Below are 21,655 nucleotides of genomic sequence, written 5' to 3'. Positions count from 1 at the left end.
AGCTTTGCCATCACAGGAATAAATAACATTTTATAACTATATTCAAATAGAAAACAGTTAATGTAATGATTTTTTCACAGTTTTATTTCTACGGTAGTTTTACTGTATTTTTACACAAATAAATGCAGCCTTGGTGACCATAGAATACTTTTTTCAAAAGACATAAAACATTTTTACTGTTCCCAAACTTTTGAACAGCAGCGTATACCAAAATGCAATATCTTGCTTCACCTTGAATATCCTGTTCTGCTCAGAAATCCCATTATGAAAGTAAAGGTTGAGGACTGATTTGAATAGTGAGTTTAATTGAATGACTCCCATACTGTATGCAGACTGACCTGAACAGCTCTTGTGCAGCCTCCACGGCAACTGCAGAAAAAAAAGAAGACGAGAACAATTAGTGAGGAAACATCTCAACATGAGATTCATCACATAATAGAACCATATTATTATGAGCAGACTAATTTTCCGGCCTCACGCATCCTGCTTCACCTGTCCAATCAATAGTCCATGTTAATCACTACTGACTGACGTCAGTGATAATTCATGAAAGGCAATAAAGACACAGTTATGGATTGAAAATGGGGAAATGGATTTGACCGTAGGTTGAGACTGCAGCTAATACCATGTGAGTGCGCTGTACCTCGCACACCTTTAGATCGTGTTCGATGACGCTTCTCGGCCGCATCCACCTCCATCTGGAGAAAAGAAGCAGCAATTAGCCTGACCTTCGTCAACTCTCTGAGCAACTGTAAAACCAAGAGTAAAAGGGCAATGATGTCTGTAGAAGGGATGGTTATGAACTGCATGAGAAATAGATCATAGATGATAAAAGAATATGTTTATTATGAAAAATACAGACTGTGAACCATGGATAACTACACTGGTCATGTGGTACATGTGGCCATAAATCTATGCTGTGCATAATTTTGCACTCTAGTTGCCAACAATGTGAATCACTTTATAATGATCACAAATTTGGGCACTTGAACACTAAACATAAGGAAACATCACTGTATAGCAATGCCATGAACAATATTATCGTGCCTCTTTGTTGTAGTTGTTAAAAAGTACAGTATCATTCCGAAACATGCACTTATCCGGCATTTTTTATTATACATAACGGTATTTAGCCATTAAAAATATAAACAGTAAAAAAAAAATATTTTATCTACTATAATTCTTGTGTAATATTGTGCAAGATTGCTTTAAAAAAAAAAGAAGAGGATTCAATGTACACTACCATTCAAAAGTTGATGGTCGATAAGATTTTTCAATGTTAAAATAAAAATAATATTGTGAAACATTGTTACAATTTAGCATAATTGTTTTCTATTTTAATGGTATCATTCTATTTTAAAACGTAATTTATTCCTGTGATGGCAAAAAAAAGAAAAGAAAATCGTACTGATACCAGACTTTTGAACAGTAGTGTAACAATTCAACTTTACTGCCAAGAACAAACGAAATGCAAAGCACATTACCTGAGATTTACTGGTTGATGGTGGGACAGATGTGTTTTCTGAGGAGCGCCTCCTGTGTGGTGTGATTAGGCAGAATTGTCCGCTGTGTGTCCCTCAAAGCTGTTCCTCAAAACTCATTTTCTGTTAAAGGAAAATAATCATTTATCATGAACTGCAGTTGTATTAGCCTAAATCTGCAGACTGAAATGAGGTGCACTTATAAGGAAAGACATACAGATGCACATAATATAATATAATATAATATAATATAATATAATATAATATAATATAATATAATATAATATAATAAAAACAACTTTTCTTTCAGAAAACCATATGTTTTCAGACAAACACACACACTAACATATTGAGTGCTCTAGTCCTCTATCTGTCAACAAGCTAACACTTCTATCTCATGCTCCTTGCAAATCTTGTTAATGTGTGCTGTTGGTGCATTTGGGGTGTGTGTGTGTGTGTGTGAGACAGAGAGAGAGAGAGAGAGAGAGAGAGAGAGAGAGAGAGAAACAGACACAGATTTGCATGTGCATGGAAGAATTTGTCAGCGCCAAGGCCAGTGACACAAAGGGTGCTCTCCAAATGCTGGAGATGTCTATTGAAAGCCTTTCAATGACAGAAATACAGACTTGAACGAATTTCCTTAGAAAGACGGATCTTTGTACGTAACACCTTCTCAGGTCTCCATCGCACGACAACATATGCGCTCACTCTCACGCCGCCCCTCTTTCCACTGATAGAACGCAGAATCACTCATACTGGGGCAATATGGGAAGCTCTCATCTGAACTTCACTTGGTCAAATCAAAGCATATGAGCTCCAGCTGTCCCCCAGTGGCAGCGAACTGGCCCAGCTTGCTTGTAATTGGGGGAAAACACTGTTTAGTATTCATGCCCAACACCCTTCTGTCTCACATAAAGTGAGACATACAGCTCTAAAATCTAATTCTCTCTCTCTTTCGAGAGGAGAAGTATGGGCTGTTTTAGAAGAGTCTGCAGTCTCAGAGCTCTGCACGGCACGTCCTATCCGAAAGCAACGTTTCCCCATGCGAATCCTGCATACCTGCGGGCTGCGTTGCACACATTATAGCCTCAGGTTTATCTAAGATTGCCAAGGTTTTGATTTTTAAGGAATACTTCACTCAAAGATTCTGACATCATTTACTAACCCTCAGGTTGTGACATTTTTTTTCTTCTGAGGTACATTAACGGAGCTGCTATTTACTTCATTTACTTAGCTATCTGCCCTAGCTTTTCTTAAGTAGTTATGCCTGGAAAAACATTCTGTTTCTTAATTCTAAGAAGGCAAGGAACTGACTGTGTTCTCATGGAAGTGGCCTAGCCAGGCTACCTGGAAAGAACAAACTCGGAAGAAAACGAGGACACAGAACGCATCTTTGTGAGAATTGAGATGTGCTGTAATGTCGTTGCTCAACTGACAGCACCACCCAACAGAGTTAAGAGTTTTCAGAAGGAATCTGTTGTGTGAGGCATTGGCGGTCGATGATGACGTAGTACGAGAACACAAGGACGCGAGATCACTTAAGAACGCATATTGAGAAACGGCTTCTTTTTTGAGTCAGATCTTTTTCAATGAATTATTTAATGCGTTTCACAAAACCAGTTTAAATGTTCACGAATTAGACTGATTCGGTTTGTGAGTTCAGCTCATTGACTGGTCACAGCATTAAAAGCTCACTGAAGAGGAAAATTGGCAATAAATTACAACTTAAATAGCCGGGGGGGTGGGCACAATAGCTTTGTTCACACAAATCTATTATATATAGCAAGCCCAGACGTATGGACCACTTTTTGATACTCTATCGTACTTTCGCATCTTTCTGAAGCATCTTATTTCATGGAAAAGAGTGACTAGTATAATTCTTTACAATTTTGTCTTTTATTTTCCACAGAATAAAGAGAGGTACACTGGTTTGTAATGACACTCTGGAGGTAATGAAAGATATAAGGATTTTCAATAGCAACCTTTGTATTTGTTGCTTCAAAAGAGTGACCATACATCTGTGTTGTGTTTTATTTAGTTTCTTTTTGTATTTCATTTATAATCATCATAATCATATAATTCCATTTAATCATAGAATAATTTGTTAATTTCATTATAATATTTATTATTTATCTTGCTCTTGCAATGTTGTCGTTTAATCTTGATTTTAAATGATTGTGTGGTTTCAAGAGATATTATGTTTTTAGCGTCACAGGGCGATGCTGTGAAGCAATAATTAATACAGTTTTGGGTACCAGACTGAAATAGTTTTGTTAACTGGTTTTTGGGTATCAGACCATATTTGCTGTTAACTGCATGGTTTTTGGGTATCAGACAAAATTCCGCTGACAGTATTGGATATCCGGCATTTTAATTGGGGGAAAACTACTTCTTTAATAAATGATCAGGATATCAAAATAAGTTTTACAGACTACAGTCACTGTGCATCAAGATGGTATTCAAATGATCCAGCTAGAGAATTTTCACTATTTTAGCATCAGTTCAAAATCTTCAAAAAAACACACACAAAAAACACACTCTTGCCCAGGCATTCGCCTGGCAGTTCTGTTGTCACATCCCATTCATCTAAAAACTGCTCCAGATGCACAGCACCACTGTGAGCCTCTCCGCCCCCACGAGAGTGTGTGCATGTGTGTTTGTGTGAGTGTGCATCACGCTCAGTCATCAGGAACAGAGTGACCCAGTCAAAGAGACATGACCCTACAACCCTCAAGGCTCGGCATGCAATCTCTTCAGCTAATTTCCCCTCAACCCTGCCTAACATCACCCCACCGGACAGTCCAAAAAAAACAATGCCACGTATAAATCCAAAATCATATTTACTGTTGATTCAAGACACATGTTTGTCCATGTTACGTTAGTGTGCTGGTGTCAGTGACCCTGAGATTGGTCTGGATTTATGTGGTGTGACCGGTCAGATTTGCTTGGTTGGTGGTTGCTTGGCCCCAATTCAGATGGCATCATGTCTACAAGAGCCCTGAAACAATCACGTCATGAGACATTATTCATTTCATATACTCTCTGGTTAAAAAGATGTCAGCTATGTTCGGTATGGAATACTTGCTTACTACACACTGAACACGGCACAGTATATAGTCTATACTTTCCATTATTATTATTATAAATAGTACGCAAAACTGTAAACATTATTCTGGTGTACATATATGACCTGGTGTCCAGTTATCAGCTCTTAAACAAAAACATTTTGAATTGTAAAATCAATTTTGTATGTAAAAATTCTGTACATTTGTCAGCCTGATCAAATAACGAGTAAAGAAAAGATATTAAAAACTGTGACATACACTAAGGTTCAAAAGTTTGGTCTGAAAAAAATATTTTTAATGTCTTTTAAAAGATGCATTTATTTCAATACAGTAAAAACAGCAATAATGTGAAATATTATTACAATTTAAAATAACTGTAATCTATTTATAATATATTATTTAAAATATAATGTATTCCTGTGATGGCATAGCTGAATTTTTAGCAGCATCTTCAATGTCACATGATCCTTCAGTAATCACTCAAGAAGCATTTCTTATTATTATCAATGTTGAAAACAGTTGTACTGCTTAATATTTTTCTCTGGATTTTTCGATGAACAGAATGTGAAATAAACAACAAACATTAGTTTGAAATCTTTTGGAACAATCAAAAAATCTTTACTATCACTTTTAATCAATTTACTGCATCCTTGCTGAATAAAACCATTCATTTATTAAAAAAAATAACCTCAAACTTTTGAATGGTAGTGTATATTTCTTCCCGTTCCTCTATCACAATGGCATTGCATTGCATGATACTGTATTTCAAACAGTATGTACTGTATACAACACATTTGGGCAAATCAGTGTTGGAAAATGTTTGGCCACCCAATACTTCAAATAGCTTTAAAGAGTCTAGACTTCTGCTCTACCTTATCAGTCGGTGTGACTCACTCGGTGTGAATGCGACGGTAATGCAAATTTGAGTGTGTATGTGTGTGCACATGTAATGCAGATGCCTGCAAAGAGTCTAGCCAGAATTGCAATCTCCACACAGTAGAGAGTGTGGGCTGCTCACATTTTCCAGCCCTCATTTAGAATCAGAGCACATGCACAGTAGAGCTCTTCATTCTTAGCAACATGACTAGCCATGAAGCCATAGGTTATAAGCAGAATGCGAGCGAGAAAACTAGATCAGCCTGAAATTACAATTACATCAGAGGCCCGCAATTGCAGGTATTTTGAAAAGAAAGCTCCCTTTCCTTCAGGACATATGCTGGCACATCTCCCGTTTTGAGATGGCACCAGAGCTCTGAGGATATTTATCGTAAGTTTCCTAATTTAAGTACTAATGGAAATGGTCTCGATATTCCAGATGCAGTTAATCTACAAATGGCCCTTGCATGGAGGGCTCTCAGAGCTTGGAGTCTGACTCAAGCAAATACAGTGCATGGCATGGATGCAATCCACGAAGGCACTCTGCGCTAAACAATGAAACAAACCCATCTTCCACCCTGATGCACTCTAACGCATCCTCATCAAAGGTAAGGTTGGAGAACAATGCCTCCCTCTCCATCTCATTTCTCTCTCTCTCTCTCTCTCTCTCTCTCTCTCTCTCTCTCTCTCTCTCTCTCTCTCTCTCTCTCTCCTGAGGCCTCATTCTATTCCATCAGGCAGAGAAGAGCTTTAATTGCCCCTGCCATTCTCGAGGCTTGCTTATGGAGAGAGAAACCCGTGCCATCAGGTCTTAATGATGCCTGGCAACCGCGTGGGATCCAACCAACACGTCGTCAATAGCAACGGAGGCACCAGAAGTCCTCTCTCCCAGCGACGGGAAAGGCGAAGGCTTCCTGAGACTTCACGTCCTCAGAGAGAGAGAGGAGCAGTTCAGCGGAAAATAGCTTTTGGCCCCTCATTCGACAACCTAAGTTGGTGCCAGGCCCGGAGGAGACGTGGGCACCCAAACTGCCAGAATCGTCTGACAGGAAGAAATCGCATGTTACCCATCAAATTATACCAGCAATGACTGGCTGAGAGCTAATGGCTGCATTCAAATGTGATCACCTTTTTTCCCCCAGTAACTCTTATTCCTGGATTTGTGGAATCCAAATTTCACTTGCACAATTTTCCTATTTTCCTAATACTGTTGCCTAACCATTAACAAAAACATAAAAGCAAACTGTAAAAGTGAGCGATTAACTTGAAGTCCCCCTGTTGTCAATAATTTTACCAATTATAAAATAATCACCAAAATGACATATTTTAAAAGTTGTTTCCTTGAAAAAAATTATTCATGCCTATAAAATAGCTTGAATGCAACTCTACACCCATTCCTCATTTAATAAACGCGGTTCTATGAATATGCAAATGTCCCCGCCTCCACACACTCACACTTGTTGACAATCACACGTTGACGTGATTGGTTACCAGGTAGATTGTGACGTCAGAAACACCAGCGATTTCAAACCGTCTTTGGTTCACTGCAGTTTTAAAGAGAAAATACTCAACAATGGTATTGACTTGCACATGGTTTGTCTTAAAGCATATTAAAAACACCACATAGACATATAAACAACAATAAAAGCTTGATTTTCATCACAGGGGGACTTTAAAATTTGTGAGCTATAAGCTCTATTATACATAAACTTTGCAAAAATTATTCATCAGCATTCACAACCGACTTCTGCCAGCAACTCCAGTATCATCTCAAATTCTGAGTTTCACCACTCGTAAAACACAACTTCCCTTAGTCAAGTGCAGATAACTCATAAATCAGATATTTCCGACTCACTTAAATGCCAAGTTGAAAGCGGTTGAGGCAACAGTGAGAATTTTTTCTTTTTAGAATAATTTATTCAATACTAAAAAGGCCGTTCACATCAAGACCGAGATCTATAAAGATAACTACAGTATAACGATCTATATTAGCGTCTACACCAACGCACAAAAAATTTCTGTTTATTAAATGCATGCGCAGCAGTTTTGTCGTCTGTTGCTTTAAATGCTCAAGCTCTTTAAAGCAGAGTGGATTCTAATTGGCTGTCAATGTTTTTATCATTCATCAGTTGGAAAAAATCAATTTGAACTGGTTTTAATTCCAGAATTTGTGGAAGAATCTCTGTCGCTTTTATTTATGTCCTATTTAATGATTATATCACAACAAAAAAGGCAACTCAGAACAAAACAACAGAAAAATCCAACAAAGTACACCAAGCAATTTTCCAAATTAAAGCACACACAGAAAAACACACAAAACATCTATTATATACAGCACAAATGCCATCCCATGACACATAATGGAGGTGAAAATGTCATAATGAACTTGTTCTCAATGCGGGGCACCTTGCAGCTTGATCTGGCCACTTTCACACCATACCTGTTAATTACATCTCCTCCTCTACACTACAGTATCCTGCTGGCCTCACCCTTGCAGCTGCAGAGCCGATGTGCTCTTGTGTGCATTTGGGATAGCACAAAGCTCGGCCAGTTCTTGCACATAGACGTGTATTTCACACACTAACACGCGTAGTCGTGCAAGAGAGCCTGGAATCTCAAATTCTGTTAACAATTCCAAAGAGCGTCAAAGAGGTTGTTTAGATTTGCGAAGGTAAAAGTGCCATTCGATTGTTAAAGCAATTCAAGGCAAACGCTTCTAGAACCTATTGAGCTGCTTACGGAGGCTGCATTTTAAGATGTCCTAGGATATGTTCCAAAAAGTAGACATTTTACAGAAGCAATCCAAAGATGCATTGCGACAAGCTCATGCTGTGTTCAAGCCAAGTGGGAAATTAGTTACTTTCTAAAAGCAAAGACTTCTGAATCTCGTGACGTATTAAATACTGAGTGTGTATAAGCGCCATTTGTTGTTTGCTTCATGGGATCTGGTACCCGAAAACTGTGATGTTTGACGCTGATTGGGACCGTGTCAATTACGGCATAAGAAAAATGTTATCGCGATAAGATGAAATTGTGAACGTTGACTGTACAATTTAGTTCGTAGGCATTTTATGTACTGTTGATGAAGGAAAATAGCAAATACATTTTTTCATAAGGTTTATGAGGAGACTTGACCGACCAAACTAAATTCCCCATCATTTTCTAGGGATAATCATTTTCAAGAATAACTCCATTTACTTCAACAAAAATCACCTGAACGCACACCATGTCATAAGTGCGATTTCCGAAGTGAGCATAAGAGTTTCCCATGAGGACCTTCAAAAGGAAGTGAAACTATCTCTGAGATATTACAGCATGCATGGGCTATAAGCTCTGTCGTACATAAACTTTGCAAAATCGTTCATTACCATTCACAACTGACTTGTTTGAGGCCATGAAGCCAATTTCATATTGACACGCAACTCTGCTACCCTGGTAATCCAGAGTTCTCGCGAGAGCACAAGTTGAATTTGCTCAGCGAGTTTACTCTGGCGTCGAGTAATGACGCTCATTAAATATACCCTTGTATCCGAGCTGCACCAATCACATCGGGTTATCTGATATAGGTGGGCCAGAGGCGAGATGACGACAGTGCTGCGACGTCGACGTCATTAGTAAACATTGCAAGATGGCTATGGATGAACACCAGTTGTTTGAAACGGCTTTGGCCGCTACAATGAACGAGTTAGACTTGGCTTTTTATCTAAAACAGGAACAGAAGACGCCGCTCGAATCGTTCCTTTGCAAGAAGGGCGTTTTTGCTGTTTTGCCGACCAGGATACGGTAAGAGTCTAATCTACCAGTTAGCTCCGCTGGTAGCTAAGCGTATGGGGTTTATTGTTGTGATTGGTCGTAGTGTTATCCAATTGCATGCAGTGAGATTTTCAAATGCACGCTTGGTGCCGCCCCTCGAGCTGGCCGAGTTTCATTAGTCGACGCCAGACCATTAATCTTTCAGATTTAGGTCTGGATTTCCAGGCTACAACTCTGCAACAATTCTGAGTTTCCCAATACGACTTCCCTTGATAATTCAAATGTAGGAAACTCATAAATACTGTATTTCCAACTCTAGAAATGTATTAGAAATATAATGAATTCAATACATGATAACATGATAATGTGACATAATGAAAGAGTCACTTTTGCCTCAAATTCATGCTGTTATTATTAGTATGAGTATTGTGCTGTTCCGTTGGTGTCACATGAATTGAAATCAATTGTGAGTTGAGTCTCTTGTGCGCTTTTGCGTGTAGAGCGTCATCTACATGGTGCATACCGTTTCTTCCCACATAGCATTTCAGATCATTCACTTACAGTTAGGACGCCTATCCAGGCAGTAGGCAGCGAGTCAGCTTGCTAGGTTTCGGAACAGAGCTTGAGCTTTTATCTGCTTAAAACCAACCGAACCACACGAGAGCCTGACATCTATAACCAAACCCATACGGCTGTCCAAAGCGCTCTTTGTCAACTAATGAGTCATTGCAGGCACGGTTCAGCGCACATCTGTCCAAAAGCGTAAGAGTGCTAATTCTCCCCATCTTTATGAGCTCGGTGCAGCGCTGGAATGTGATTAGTTATATGTTGCATTGGGCTCTGTCTCCAGCTTTGTCACCAGCGAATTCTAATCAGTGAGGCAAATCAGCGCGGATTGAGCAGAGATGGAGAGGAAATATGATTTTAATCAGCATGCAGCGCTCGTGCTCATGTCTGTCTCATTCACAACGCATTCAGAGACGGAGAAACCATGGAGCAATCAGCCAGACCTCCGCTGCGTCCTATCGAGAAGGACGTGCTTTAATTACCACCAGCCAAGACTCCCTCTCTCACTCTCTGTTTCTCCCGCTCTCTCTCGCTTCCCCAAAATGAATAATTGCAATAATGAGCCATTTTCATCTAGCTCTCCTTCACCAAAGGATGACAAAAATTACTCATCTTGTTAAAAACCCATATCTACCACAATGTGTATGTGGGATAAGGGAATCTGATGTTGTTCAGTGTGCTTAGAGCTGTACTCAGGCTGTGTACTGTGGGCACATTTGGTCTTAATGAATAATTAGCAGTGTGTTTTAGCTGAGTCACTGTGCTGGAGGGCCTGCACTGGACTCTAATGGAGGTGTTGCCTCACGTCTTCCATCACAGGACTGTCCCCAGTGAACCAATTGCATAGCAGCCTGTGTGAGGCACGGCGGAGTGCGTGCGTGAGCGCGCGTGTTAAAAATAACAGCTCTCCCACTTCATGACTCATTCTATGAGCTCTCTGTCCGACACTCCCAAACAGTGTCTGGAAAGAAACCCTAGAGCCAACTCCTTAATTTACTGACTGGTCATTCCTTACCATCTATGTGTGTGTGTGTGTGCTGCTATACATTTTATATAAATATCCCCATAGCTAGTTGGTACAGGCAAGATGTGATGCTCTACTGAAGCATCATGCCAGCCCTGTTATACAGTATGATGTTGTTATGTAACTTTTCACAGGGCTGGTCGACAATGACAACCGAAGGTGAGAACGACAGATGGAACACAGATGCCACCAGTGCGCACATGATTTAGTCAGACTAGAGACCGGACTTACTGTGACAGACTAGAAAAACAGCTAAAATCCATAATTGTAGGTTGGGGACTTTTTTTTTTTTTTTTGGGTGGGGACTTGGTTCTATCCATTGATTGTCGATTGGATGAGGAAGATGTGAATGCAAGCTTGCAGTCAATTATAAGAAAGGGCAGAGTGTAGACGAAATGTTTGGAGAAGTCTGTCGAGTTATGACGTTTTGGCTAAAAATTACAAGGTGCATGGATGAATTTACCATAAGATCAATAGCATGCATTTAAAAAAAAAATATAGAAGATAGATATTTTCATTTCATGTCAACTTTAATTACCACACTGGCAAATTGTTTTCAGCATAAATTTGACAAAACAAGTGAGGTTTATTGCAACGGATTTTCAAATAGAGAAAGAAAAATAAACTAAACATCTTAATATCCTATGCAATTTTGTTTCTAAAGTAATTTGATCTTGTTTAAAGGATGTTTAGATGCTTTTCTTGGAAAACAAGACAAAAATACTGATTGATTGATTAATCACAATGATTTTTTGCAGTGCACAATAGGAAGCGTGACTGATTATATAAACATTAAAAAGCAATTAAGACAGCACTTCCACACACACACACACACACACACACACACAAAACATCCTTCTGTCATCTTCTAAGAATTCGAGAGCCATATCTTCTTCCTATGCCAAGGCAGCAGAACCTGTTCACCTCTTTAAAATGCTTTGTATTCTGTTAACACACTCCTGCAACAACAACCCCAGCAACCCGTGTCCATGTCTGCAGACACAAAATACTCATGCCCATTTGAGCTCTCTAATGTACTCCATCCTACCTTCTTTTTAGAACAACACAAAGTAAAGAGTGAGCAGAAACCAGATGATCTCTTAAGAGCTGAACTCGTGTAATCACCTCAGATTAGTTATTAAGGAAAATGCCCCCGCTGTACAAACACACATACAAAAGGAATCCTTTTCACATTCAAAAAGAAAGATGATGAGGCCCCTCCATTTACTCCCCCCCTCCCTTCCACGGGTCTGCAAATGCAACAGGAAATAGGCCTCCATATGTGGCCCCAGCTCATGTTGTGAGATGCTCTCACCGATGGGAGTGAATCATCGCCATTATCGGATAGCCGTGTGTATGCGTTGCGCTTTCAACACAGACTCGATAGCTTTCCTGAGTCACTGTGCATATATGGGAAAATCAGGTCAGTACTGATTTGGAGAGTGTATGCGGTCTATGGGGAACGGGAGGGTCTATGGGAGTCTATGGGGAGTTTATATACCAATGCTCGTTTTCAAAGGCTGCCACCAACTTTACAATGTCCCGATGATCAGACTCGTGGATATGGCTGGAGGACGATTGACTCTGTATTTGTGAGAGCAAAGGTAAATCCCAGCTTGTCTACTTGTGCTCGATTTCAGGGGTTTTCAAAGTCTGGGGCACGTCAGGGGAGGCACATCACGAATGAGTAAAGCTCTACATCCTGGCTACAAGTGTCAATTGATGGCTGTATGTAAACGTGTCCACACAGCGCAGGACTGCTTAAAGTTACTGACACACTAGATTTATAAAGAAAGAAAATAAAAAGAAAGAAAATAAAAAGAAAGAAAATAAAAAGCAGAACGTGCTTGATAAGTTATTAAAAGCGCAATAAACTGCGCAAGAGAACTGAATTTGGTGCTTACATCTGAAGCGAGCACAAAGAAAGCTGCCTCTCAGCATCATGTACTTTGTGTCCAAAGGGACAACTGTGTTTGAAAAGTACAAGATTTTACATTCAAATGGCCAAATTATGCACTTATTTAAATGACAAATAAAGTTTGTCCAAAAAAAAAAAAAAAAAGGAACATTGGACACTTGCACAACTTTACTTTACTAACTACTGTATAAGTAACTTTGCAACAAAATTAATTAATTAATTTTAATGTAATTAAAACATTAACTAACATGTCAACTAACTCTCATTAATTTGCAACTACATGTCAGCTGACTCTCATTAGTATATTAGTAGACTGTTAGATTAGGGTTAGGGTTAAGGTTAGGTAGTCGAATAAGTTGACATGTAGGTACTTACAAAGTTTTTACAGTCAGAAGAATGTCTGTTTGGGGAACAGTACTAAAGTGTACGTTATGTATATGTGAGTGCATTAGCAGGCAGTTGCTGAATCGCAGGTGTTTCATATATGAGATGAGGACATGCAGCCAGTGATGAGGCGGAAACCAGCACACCAAGTTCTAGGAGGCTTTGACAATTTAATTTCACTTAACATTTTGTTTATTCGTTATATTGAAGAGAATTTTTTATAGGATATTGGTTTACTTATGTTCTTTTTGAGCACTTGAGCTTAACTTGAGTATATATGAAGAGTTCAGATGCAAAAGCCTCTAAATTTCCTTCTGAAATTTTCTTATAGAATGATCATTTTTATCAAGCTCGTATATTTAAGTTCAGTAATTTCACTTAAATGGCAATGAAGATTACCTATTAATTGTCATTTAAGTGAAATTACTTAACTTAAATATACAAGCTTGATAAAAATGATCATTCTAGAAGAAAATTTCAGTTGGCACTTAGAGGCTTTTGCATCTGAACTCTTCATATGTTGCAATATTGTGGTGTTCAGTTTTATTTCGATTTTAGAAAATAAATGTGATGGCTCTCCTCACAAATCAACTGTTTCTTGTTTTTCACTGACATGTCTCTATAGGTGTTGAGGACTAGTGCATCTTTCAGCCTACGTTTAGTACAAGTAAAATACTTAAGCACTGTTAAAATCAGATACTCTATGACTTTTACTAAAGTTGTATCAGAATTGGTGGATATTTTTGCTGTAAGGTATATGTACTTTCACTCTCAGGTATGGCTTTCAGGTACTCTTTACACTTCTGCTCTAAAGACTGCAAGTTGAAATACAGTTGCAAAGTTACTTATAGTAAGTAGTGGACTAAACCTTCAAAATAAAGTGTTACCCTTCCCATGTCATTCAACTTGTCCATGTTGCCATTTAAGTACTGTAATTTGGCTGCTTCTAGCATGTGACTGAAGAATGTAGGTAAAATACCATTAGATGGACGCAGGGTCTTTGACGATAACAGTTACTTATAGGAAGTATTTTTCACCTTAAAAAAGGTTTATAAGCCTTTAGAATCCATGATACTGGTTAGATATTTCCTAATATTCCCCATTGTCCATGTTTCCCTTTAAAGAAATTACATTTTGAAGTTATATTGTTATTTAAAACTGGCATGGCCCTAATTTAGCCTGAAACACTGTTGGGCTGCAGATGTTTACAAGGGGTAAGAGGTAAAGGCTGGGTTTGTTTACACTGCATTCCTGCTGATCCTGAATTTTTTATTCACCCTCACACAAATCTCTCATTCCGTCTTTAGTTGTCTCACTCTTTCTTTCTTTCTTTCTTTCTTTCTTTCTTTCTTTCTTTCTTTCTTTCTTTCTTTCTTTCTTTCTTTCTTTCTTTCTTTTCCCTCCCTCTACCTCCCTCTCTCCCTCCCTCTACTCAACTAGGTCACAGAAGCATCTAATATAGATCAGGGCTTCCCATGAAAAAGGCAATAGAATAATCTAAAAGAGTGTTATAGCCTTCATATACAATAACATGTTTTGTATGTGATAAAATCTTAGATTCATGGCTTTCCGGAGAACCAAATAACCTCTACACCATGACCCATATATAAATAAAAAGCCACCTTTATTCATAATGCAACTGTTGATTCAGAGCTACATTGGTCTTTTTTCGTTACAGAATTCTACTTTGCATTGTTCACAGAGATAATTTACTAGTGGGAAAGTAAAAAAAAAAATCTCAGAATAAAAGATGTTTTTCAATTCATTTACAAGCATTCAATATAGTGATACTTTGCCATTCACTACTGCAGTCTGTCAAGGATATTTGGCGATGCTAAATCATTCAGAGTGAAAGCAAATTTAAGAGAATCTAATATTTGCTTTGAATAAATATGTAAAGGATTTTTTTTTCTAAAATATTGTATTTTTATATTTGATTCAAAAAATTATTATAATTGTAATTATATTTATTTAAATTCTTTCACATTTTCATGTATTTTTGTTGTAAAATATCCTTAAGAATTATGTTTGATGTACGAACATCATCATCACAAGCTACTGCAGAGTGAATACCTTAGTCATGTAACTCACTAGCACCAAATTCATTGATTCAGCCAAAAATTCCCATATAAATATTCATAAACTGTAAAAAAAAAAGAAAAAAAAAAGCAATTGAGATATTGTGGTTCTTCAGTCTTAATGAGCATGGTGTGAGCACTGAATGGCCCGCTGGGTGTGTATGTGTGTGTCCATGCTCATCAGCCAATAAAAGCCTGTCTGTCAGCCTGACAACATTCCTGTAGCACCACATGATTCAGCAAAACTCCACCATTAATACCACCAGAGCTACTTAAACTTCCTGTAAACTTTTTGGTACCGCACACACAGTAGATTGAGTGACAGCTTTCAACTTCAACACTAAACCATGAATATATTAATAAATGGCTTGCTTAGCACCACGCTAGTACCAAGAAGCCCAGAGTCTCACTCCAGCTTGAAGTAACATCTGCTGGAAACAGGGGGAATTGGACGGGAGTTTGGCAGAGTTTGATAGGTAGGCTGGAATAAGACAATCTCACTCACTTTGACAGCATAAGCGCTGACTAGCACTGTCATAATGCTAGCATTATGTTATCGCCCTATAAGACTGCAGCATAACAATGAGCCAATATAGCCAATTATGCTAACTAATCATTTTACCTCAGTTTCATTCTGAACTTCAGCTTAATGTTCTCACGTCTGTTTACATTTTAACATCCCAAAAAAATGTCATGTTTTCTGGTTTTATAACAAGCGGATTTTTGTGCATATAAATGCACTCAAATGCATTGTTAGCATTGCGATGGCATTATTATGACTAGAATGTGATTCCCGATCTGTGACATTCCAATGAATGTAACAAAAAGGAGTCCCTGTGCTACTGTATCACAATAAAAAAAATCTGAATAATCTGAAAACTAGCCAACCATTTCTCAAAACACAAACTCAGAAAAAAGGCTACAGACAAATGAGCAAAACATACAGGCATAACTAAATGAGGTCAGGATGAGGTGCATGTATATATAATATACACATAAATTAAATCCATCCAATTTTGTTCTTTCCCAAGCTGCCTTCACCAACGATGCTATTTTTGTCTGAGCCAATGCCACACATCAGACAGAGTGGTTAGTGTTTGTGTGTGTGTGTGTGTGTGTGGGGTGGTGGGGGTTGGTTGGCGACTCATTAAACCTGTAAGATTGTGAAATGGGCAAGGTTTCCCTCTGTTTCCCCTCTCCCTCTCCTGCCTTTCTCTTCCTCAGTGTATAAATGTCTCACTGAGGAAAGGAAACCCTCTGGGGTCATGGAGATTCTAGCCAGACAAATCACATCTTCTCCTGAGGACTCTTTCTCCACCTCAAACCCAAGCTTACCCTCAGCCTGCTCAGGTTCTGATCCTAAATGCGGCACTTTTCTGACAGGAAAGCATACAAGTAAGGCCATTTTAAATGGTAATTTCTCTACTGAAGCGTTGCAATAATCTAATGTCATCTGTTGTAGTTAGCCAGTTAGTTCCCCAAACCAAACCAGGAGCTAAAGGAAAAACAAGAATACAAAGAAGTGAAGAAAGAAGCAGAAACGCAGCATATTAGTCATTTTGCAAGTGTAACGACACTGTCACCGTCATATCTGCGTTTCTAAGAATGTTGCCATGGTAAGATTAACTTAACTAACAAGCATCGTTAGGTACCTATAAGAGTAATGAGATCATATGCTGGACTCATGTGAGATCACATACAGTATTCATAAGTGTGACAGCTCTCTCTTGAACTCCTGCTGAGATGTCTCACTGCTGATCCAGGTCCAGAACCTCCCACCTGAACTTCTCCTTAGCTATTATTTGACTAGATTTGACTGTTCTCAGATCAGCTGAAAAGGGCAACCGTCAAAACACCCCCCCCCCCCCCCCCCCCCCCCCCCCCCAGTCAACAATATCACCCATCATTGCATAAACATGTGCTCAGATGGTTGTATGAATAATGCACAAAATCTTTCTCTAGAATTATACTCCATCACTGATGCAGATAGGCACCGGCTTCAATCATTGTGTGTGAGATTTGCACACCCGATAATCTATGCAAACATTTCATTAATATCATTAAGAAATCTTACAACCAACTAACAAGAAGAATGATTATTATTAATATAAATGAATATTATTATTATTTTTAGTTAGTTGATTTTAAGATTTAATTACGTAACATTTTAACTAAATAACTTTATTTTATAAACATTACTTTAATGTAACTATCATTATTTAAATAATAATAAAGTTAATCATTATAAATTACCATAATACTTTTAAATAATTATAGGATTCATAATATAGTTCATTATATAATTTGTTTATACAAATAACAGCTGTGACATCAACAATAGTAATAATAATAAAGTTTATCATTATAAATGATTATAATTATTTATGATATAATAATAATTATTATTAGATAGATAATAAAGGAAACAGAAAAAATATGAATTGTCCATGATGGAGGTCCAGTGCATACTAAATCACATCGGCCTGTGTCGTGCCACTGGTTGACATTATATAACACCTCTGTGCAATATATTCACACCTATGACTGCATTATCAGTGGCTGTTTAATGAGCCCCAGTTGTACAAGCAACTCTTCTCTGCTCTTTGTTCCACAGGTAAATCAACAACAGCCCCATCCAGCAAAGCCCTGCCAGAACTCACATTCAACTTCAAATCACTCAACTTTCAGAGTCACAGTCATTCTCCTGAGGTGAAGATGTTTAAGACAGACGTTTCATTTTGCCCCCGAAACATGCACGATTAGCCCAAAAAGATGAGTGTTCAAAATCACGATTTGCTTAAAAGTATTACATAAGATTCAGCCGTCAGACTAAGGCAAAAAAAAATCAATTTTATGGTCGCTAATTATTGAGTGTCATGCGTATATGTAGTTGGGAACCACCATTAGTCGGTCAGATAGCCATAGCATTGCAGTTTGAAAGGCAAAGAGGTAGCGGAGCTTACTTTGTCAGACAGCTACTCTGCAGCTCTGTGTGTTGGAATGCAAAAGTGATGTCTTCATGAACGCATTAGAACGTCTTCCTCTCTTAAAAACACACGCACACAGACAAACATGCACGCTCCTTGTTCATAAACGAACATAGATTATGAGGCCACGACATGCCAGCATGGCTAAACAAGTAGAACAAGAAGTAAACAAAGTGAAACCTACTGAAATGGCGACACTGTCTTTCTCTCTCCCTCCCTCTGTCTCCTCACAAACCGTAGGTCTGAAACTCTGCACCCGTCTTTCTCTGTTTCTCTTTAAAATGCTTTTTCTGTCCCTCAAAGCACACTCTTTCACTTCTCTCGTCTGTTCTCCTGAGCTTTCTTTGTCTGAGCTCGGTATTCCGCCAGCACTTAGAGAGATGGAGGGAGAGAGAGTGGAGGAGCAGGGAACTGCAGCCGCTCTGGAGAGGCAGTAGAAAGAGCGGGAGAGAGAGAGAGAGAGAGAGAGAGAGAGAGAGAGGAAGGGAGGGAGGGAGAGACACAGACAGACAGGGAGGAGGGGAGTGAGAGAGTTGGAGCGTTGGGAGGGAGCTGTGAGCAGAATGTGTGAGGTGGTAGAGAGAGAAGCGTGTGAGCCAGTCTCCAGAAGCGACGCGACACTGCAGCAGCAGCGAGTGTGGAGCATGCAGAGCCAGACTTACCCACCTCATCTGACCGACAGACAGACAGCACAGACCCTCGGCTTTGGAGACGCAGGGGCTGCCAGGCTAAAAAACTAAAAAGAAATAGGAATTGCATTGCAAAATAAACAAACCCAGTCTGCCCGAAGCCAGAGAACAAAGGGCAGGCTGGAAATGTATAACCTTAATCAGTCTCTCCCATATTAATTCAGCTGTAGACAGTCTGTTTCTAGTCACTCTCTGCTCTGCTCTCCCCACAGACTACAGAGTCTACAAAGCCATATGAGTGCGCTAGCGTGTGCAGTTGTGTGGGAGTCTGTATTTGATATAGAATATGAATTATGTGCCAGTAAAATGTGCCTCATTGAAAATTAAGCAAACACCGTGGTATACAACGGCCACGTCTGCGTTAAATCCCTGCTGACAATGGCTTCATTTACAAACTCTTCCAATAAAATCTCAACTGATTTAGTCAGGTTCTATTTTTAATCAAAAGCCAAGATGCAAAAGGATGAGCATACAAAATTCCAGTGCTTTTCGAAATGTTGAACCCGTTTGACACGATTTGAAAAGCATTTTAGGACGACTACCATTGTTAAGTCTCTTTTTTTTGCACAATCTGGAGATCCCCAAGTGCTGAAACACTAACAGACAGCTCTTGGTGCTGAAACAAGGGGGAGCACTGGACAGCTCCCGGTGCTGAAACAACGAACATATTGGACAGCTCTTGGTGCTGAATCAAATCAGTCCAGTCTTTTCTCTACCCATGCAAGTAAACCCCAGAAAAACAAGGCAGCCTAGTTGCCTCTCAACGGCGTGACACATATAATGGCAGCTGTCTTGGAAATGCCTCCCTAATCACGTTAATAGGTTTAATCAGTGAATTAGCAGCAGGAAAATGTCAGAGTGGCCAACAGAAAATGGAGAAGCTAATTAATGGAAAGGGAGAGTGTCTAAAATGCCGGTGCTGGGGACAGGCGTTAAGGGTGCTGTTCCTCATGGGCATTGCTCTTGTGGGGCCGCAGTGAAACGCAACCCTGTGGCAATTACGCACACGAGAGCAGACTCCCATTAGACGAAATGCATATGTACTTGGCTGATATCCCAGAACCCATGTCTCTCGCATTCAGTATTCACAAGCAAGGCTAACCATTGTGACTATGAATGCATGACGCCGGCTTTCTCTAAAGCGAGGAACATGCGACACGCGTCGTTCAATGTGCACGTGCCATAGTGGGTTTCTTAGAATGGCCTACGCCTTGTCTGCCTGGAAAAACAGACCGATCGATAGACTCCGAACGCAGTCGTGAGCGTACACACAAACTCGCACACACACGCGCACGTTCAAATCACACCAATAACGAGGCTCTCGTAGCCGCAGTGCTCGGAGGAGCCTGTCTGGACCCACCGATCCAACAGATCTCGACGTTCTGCAAGACATGGTGTGGGATCTGAAATCAAATTCTTAATCCTAAACCCGAGAAAATGAAAAACACTGCTCTAGGACCAGCAGGAACAGGCTTTGTGGTGGGAAGTGAGGAGACAGGCGGAAAGAGGCAGGGGGAACGAGAGCAGCCTCTGCCATGGAGAGCAAGGGATTTGGGGGTGTGGGGGGGTGGGTGGAGGGAGGAAAGAGCGGTAATTAAAGGAGAAAGGCAGGGGAGGCTGGGAGGAGAGGAGACTGGAGGAGACATGTACACACACACACACACACACACATACACGCTAAGGGAAAGAGCTGAGGCAGCGAGGGAGAGGAGCGGAGGGGTGCAGACATGTCTTCCCTAGTGAAAGAGACAAATGCATTGTGATAGGCTGGGAAGCCTCATAGGAGCTGATTTATTTCCACAGACGCCTCGTAGGGCTGTGACACACTCACACACAGACACACACATTCACATGGGCCTACTCGCAGTGTCACATGCATAAAAATACATATATGAAGTATGGAAAGCAACACTTGTATATTAGCAGAGGCATGTTAAAAAATGATATATTTCAAAGACGTTTTCAGTCACGATTCTTTCTCTTTCCTCTCGTCTTCTCCATCATTAATCTCTCTGTAGGTCTTTGCCTCGCTTTCTCTCTCCCTCTCTTTTTTCGCTGCCAAAATTTGCTGTTGCAGAAGCGACAGAACGCGACCTTCCGTTCAGGCTGCGCCAAACGAGGAGCGCTCATCAGCCATGCAAATGAGTGTGCATTCATTAGCGCTGACAGATGGCCTGCTGGAGAGATGATGATGGAGGAGAGAGGAGGGAGCGTTTCTCACACTCATTTGCTGCAGGGAGGTGGAGAGAAAGGGTAGAGTGTGTCAGAGGTGTGAGGGGTTGGCTGAGGCAGGGTGGTTCAGATCCATTCACCCAACTGCCATCATCAGCTTTGGGTTTGGATGCCATGTGACAGTGACAGGTGCTGGTCTTAGCATTCCATTGTATGTGTGCGTGTTTGGATGTGTGTGTGAGTGAGTGTCTTCCTATGTCTGTTTCATCCACCATATTGCGTTTTTCTTATGATTATAGCTTGTGTTGGCTCGGTCCTACTGTGAATGGTATTGGAGAAAGCATATGAAGCTTTGTAAACAGGAAGTGAACGTTAGACGGAACAAAATTGTTGTCTTCTTTGTGGAAGTATGTAAAGTTTTCTTTTGAGTCTGTGATGTTCTTTATTTGTGTGCACAGAATACATAAGAAATGCACACCCACACACACATAGATTATATATAAATATACTGTATGTATTTATATACACACACATAGTTTTGTGCATATGTATACATTTGTATGCACAGTGACTGATGTAAATACAGATGGATGGATGGATGGATGATTTCATTTTCATCTATCTATCTATCTATCTATCTATCTATCTATCTATCTATCTA

At 39.7% G+C, this 21,655-nt stretch overlaps 1 protein-coding gene across 8 annotated transcripts in view; it reads right to left on the bottom strand.

The window, feature by feature from the left end:
• The window catches only part of myt1la (myelin transcription factor 1-like, a), a 57,672-nt gene extending 39,115 nt beyond the window's left edge, over nucleotides 1–18,557 (bottom strand). For 2 of the 8 annotated variants that reach the window (XM_084431632.1, XM_084431637.1), the window contains exons 1-3: nucleotides 1,485–1,597; nucleotides 626–698; nucleotides 339–369 (exon numbers count right to left, since the gene is read on the bottom strand). In XM_084431632.1, the coding sequence (XP_084287758.1) occupies nucleotides 339–369; nucleotides 626–698 (104 nt within the window). In that variant the 5' untranslated portion in view covers nucleotides 1,485–1,597. Of the gene's footprint in view, nucleotides 1–338; nucleotides 370–625; nucleotides 750–1,484; nucleotides 1,605–18,109; nucleotides 18,192–18,317 lie in introns of those variants that run through there. The other 6 variants (XM_084431634.1, XM_084431639.1, XM_084431636.1 and 3 more) reach the window with 5 other exon arrangements.
• Between the last annotated feature and the right edge of the window lie 3,098 nt (nucleotides 18,558–21,655).

The sequence above is a fragment of the Rutilus rutilus genome (genome assembly GCF_951802725.1).
Source record: "Rutilus rutilus genome assembly, chromosome: 15".
Taxonomy (NCBI): domain Eukaryota; kingdom Metazoa; phylum Chordata; class Actinopteri; order Cypriniformes; family Leuciscidae; genus Rutilus; species Rutilus rutilus.
The sequence above is the reverse complement of the archived record's forward strand: the minus strand, read 5'-3'. Positions and strand labels throughout refer to the sequence as shown.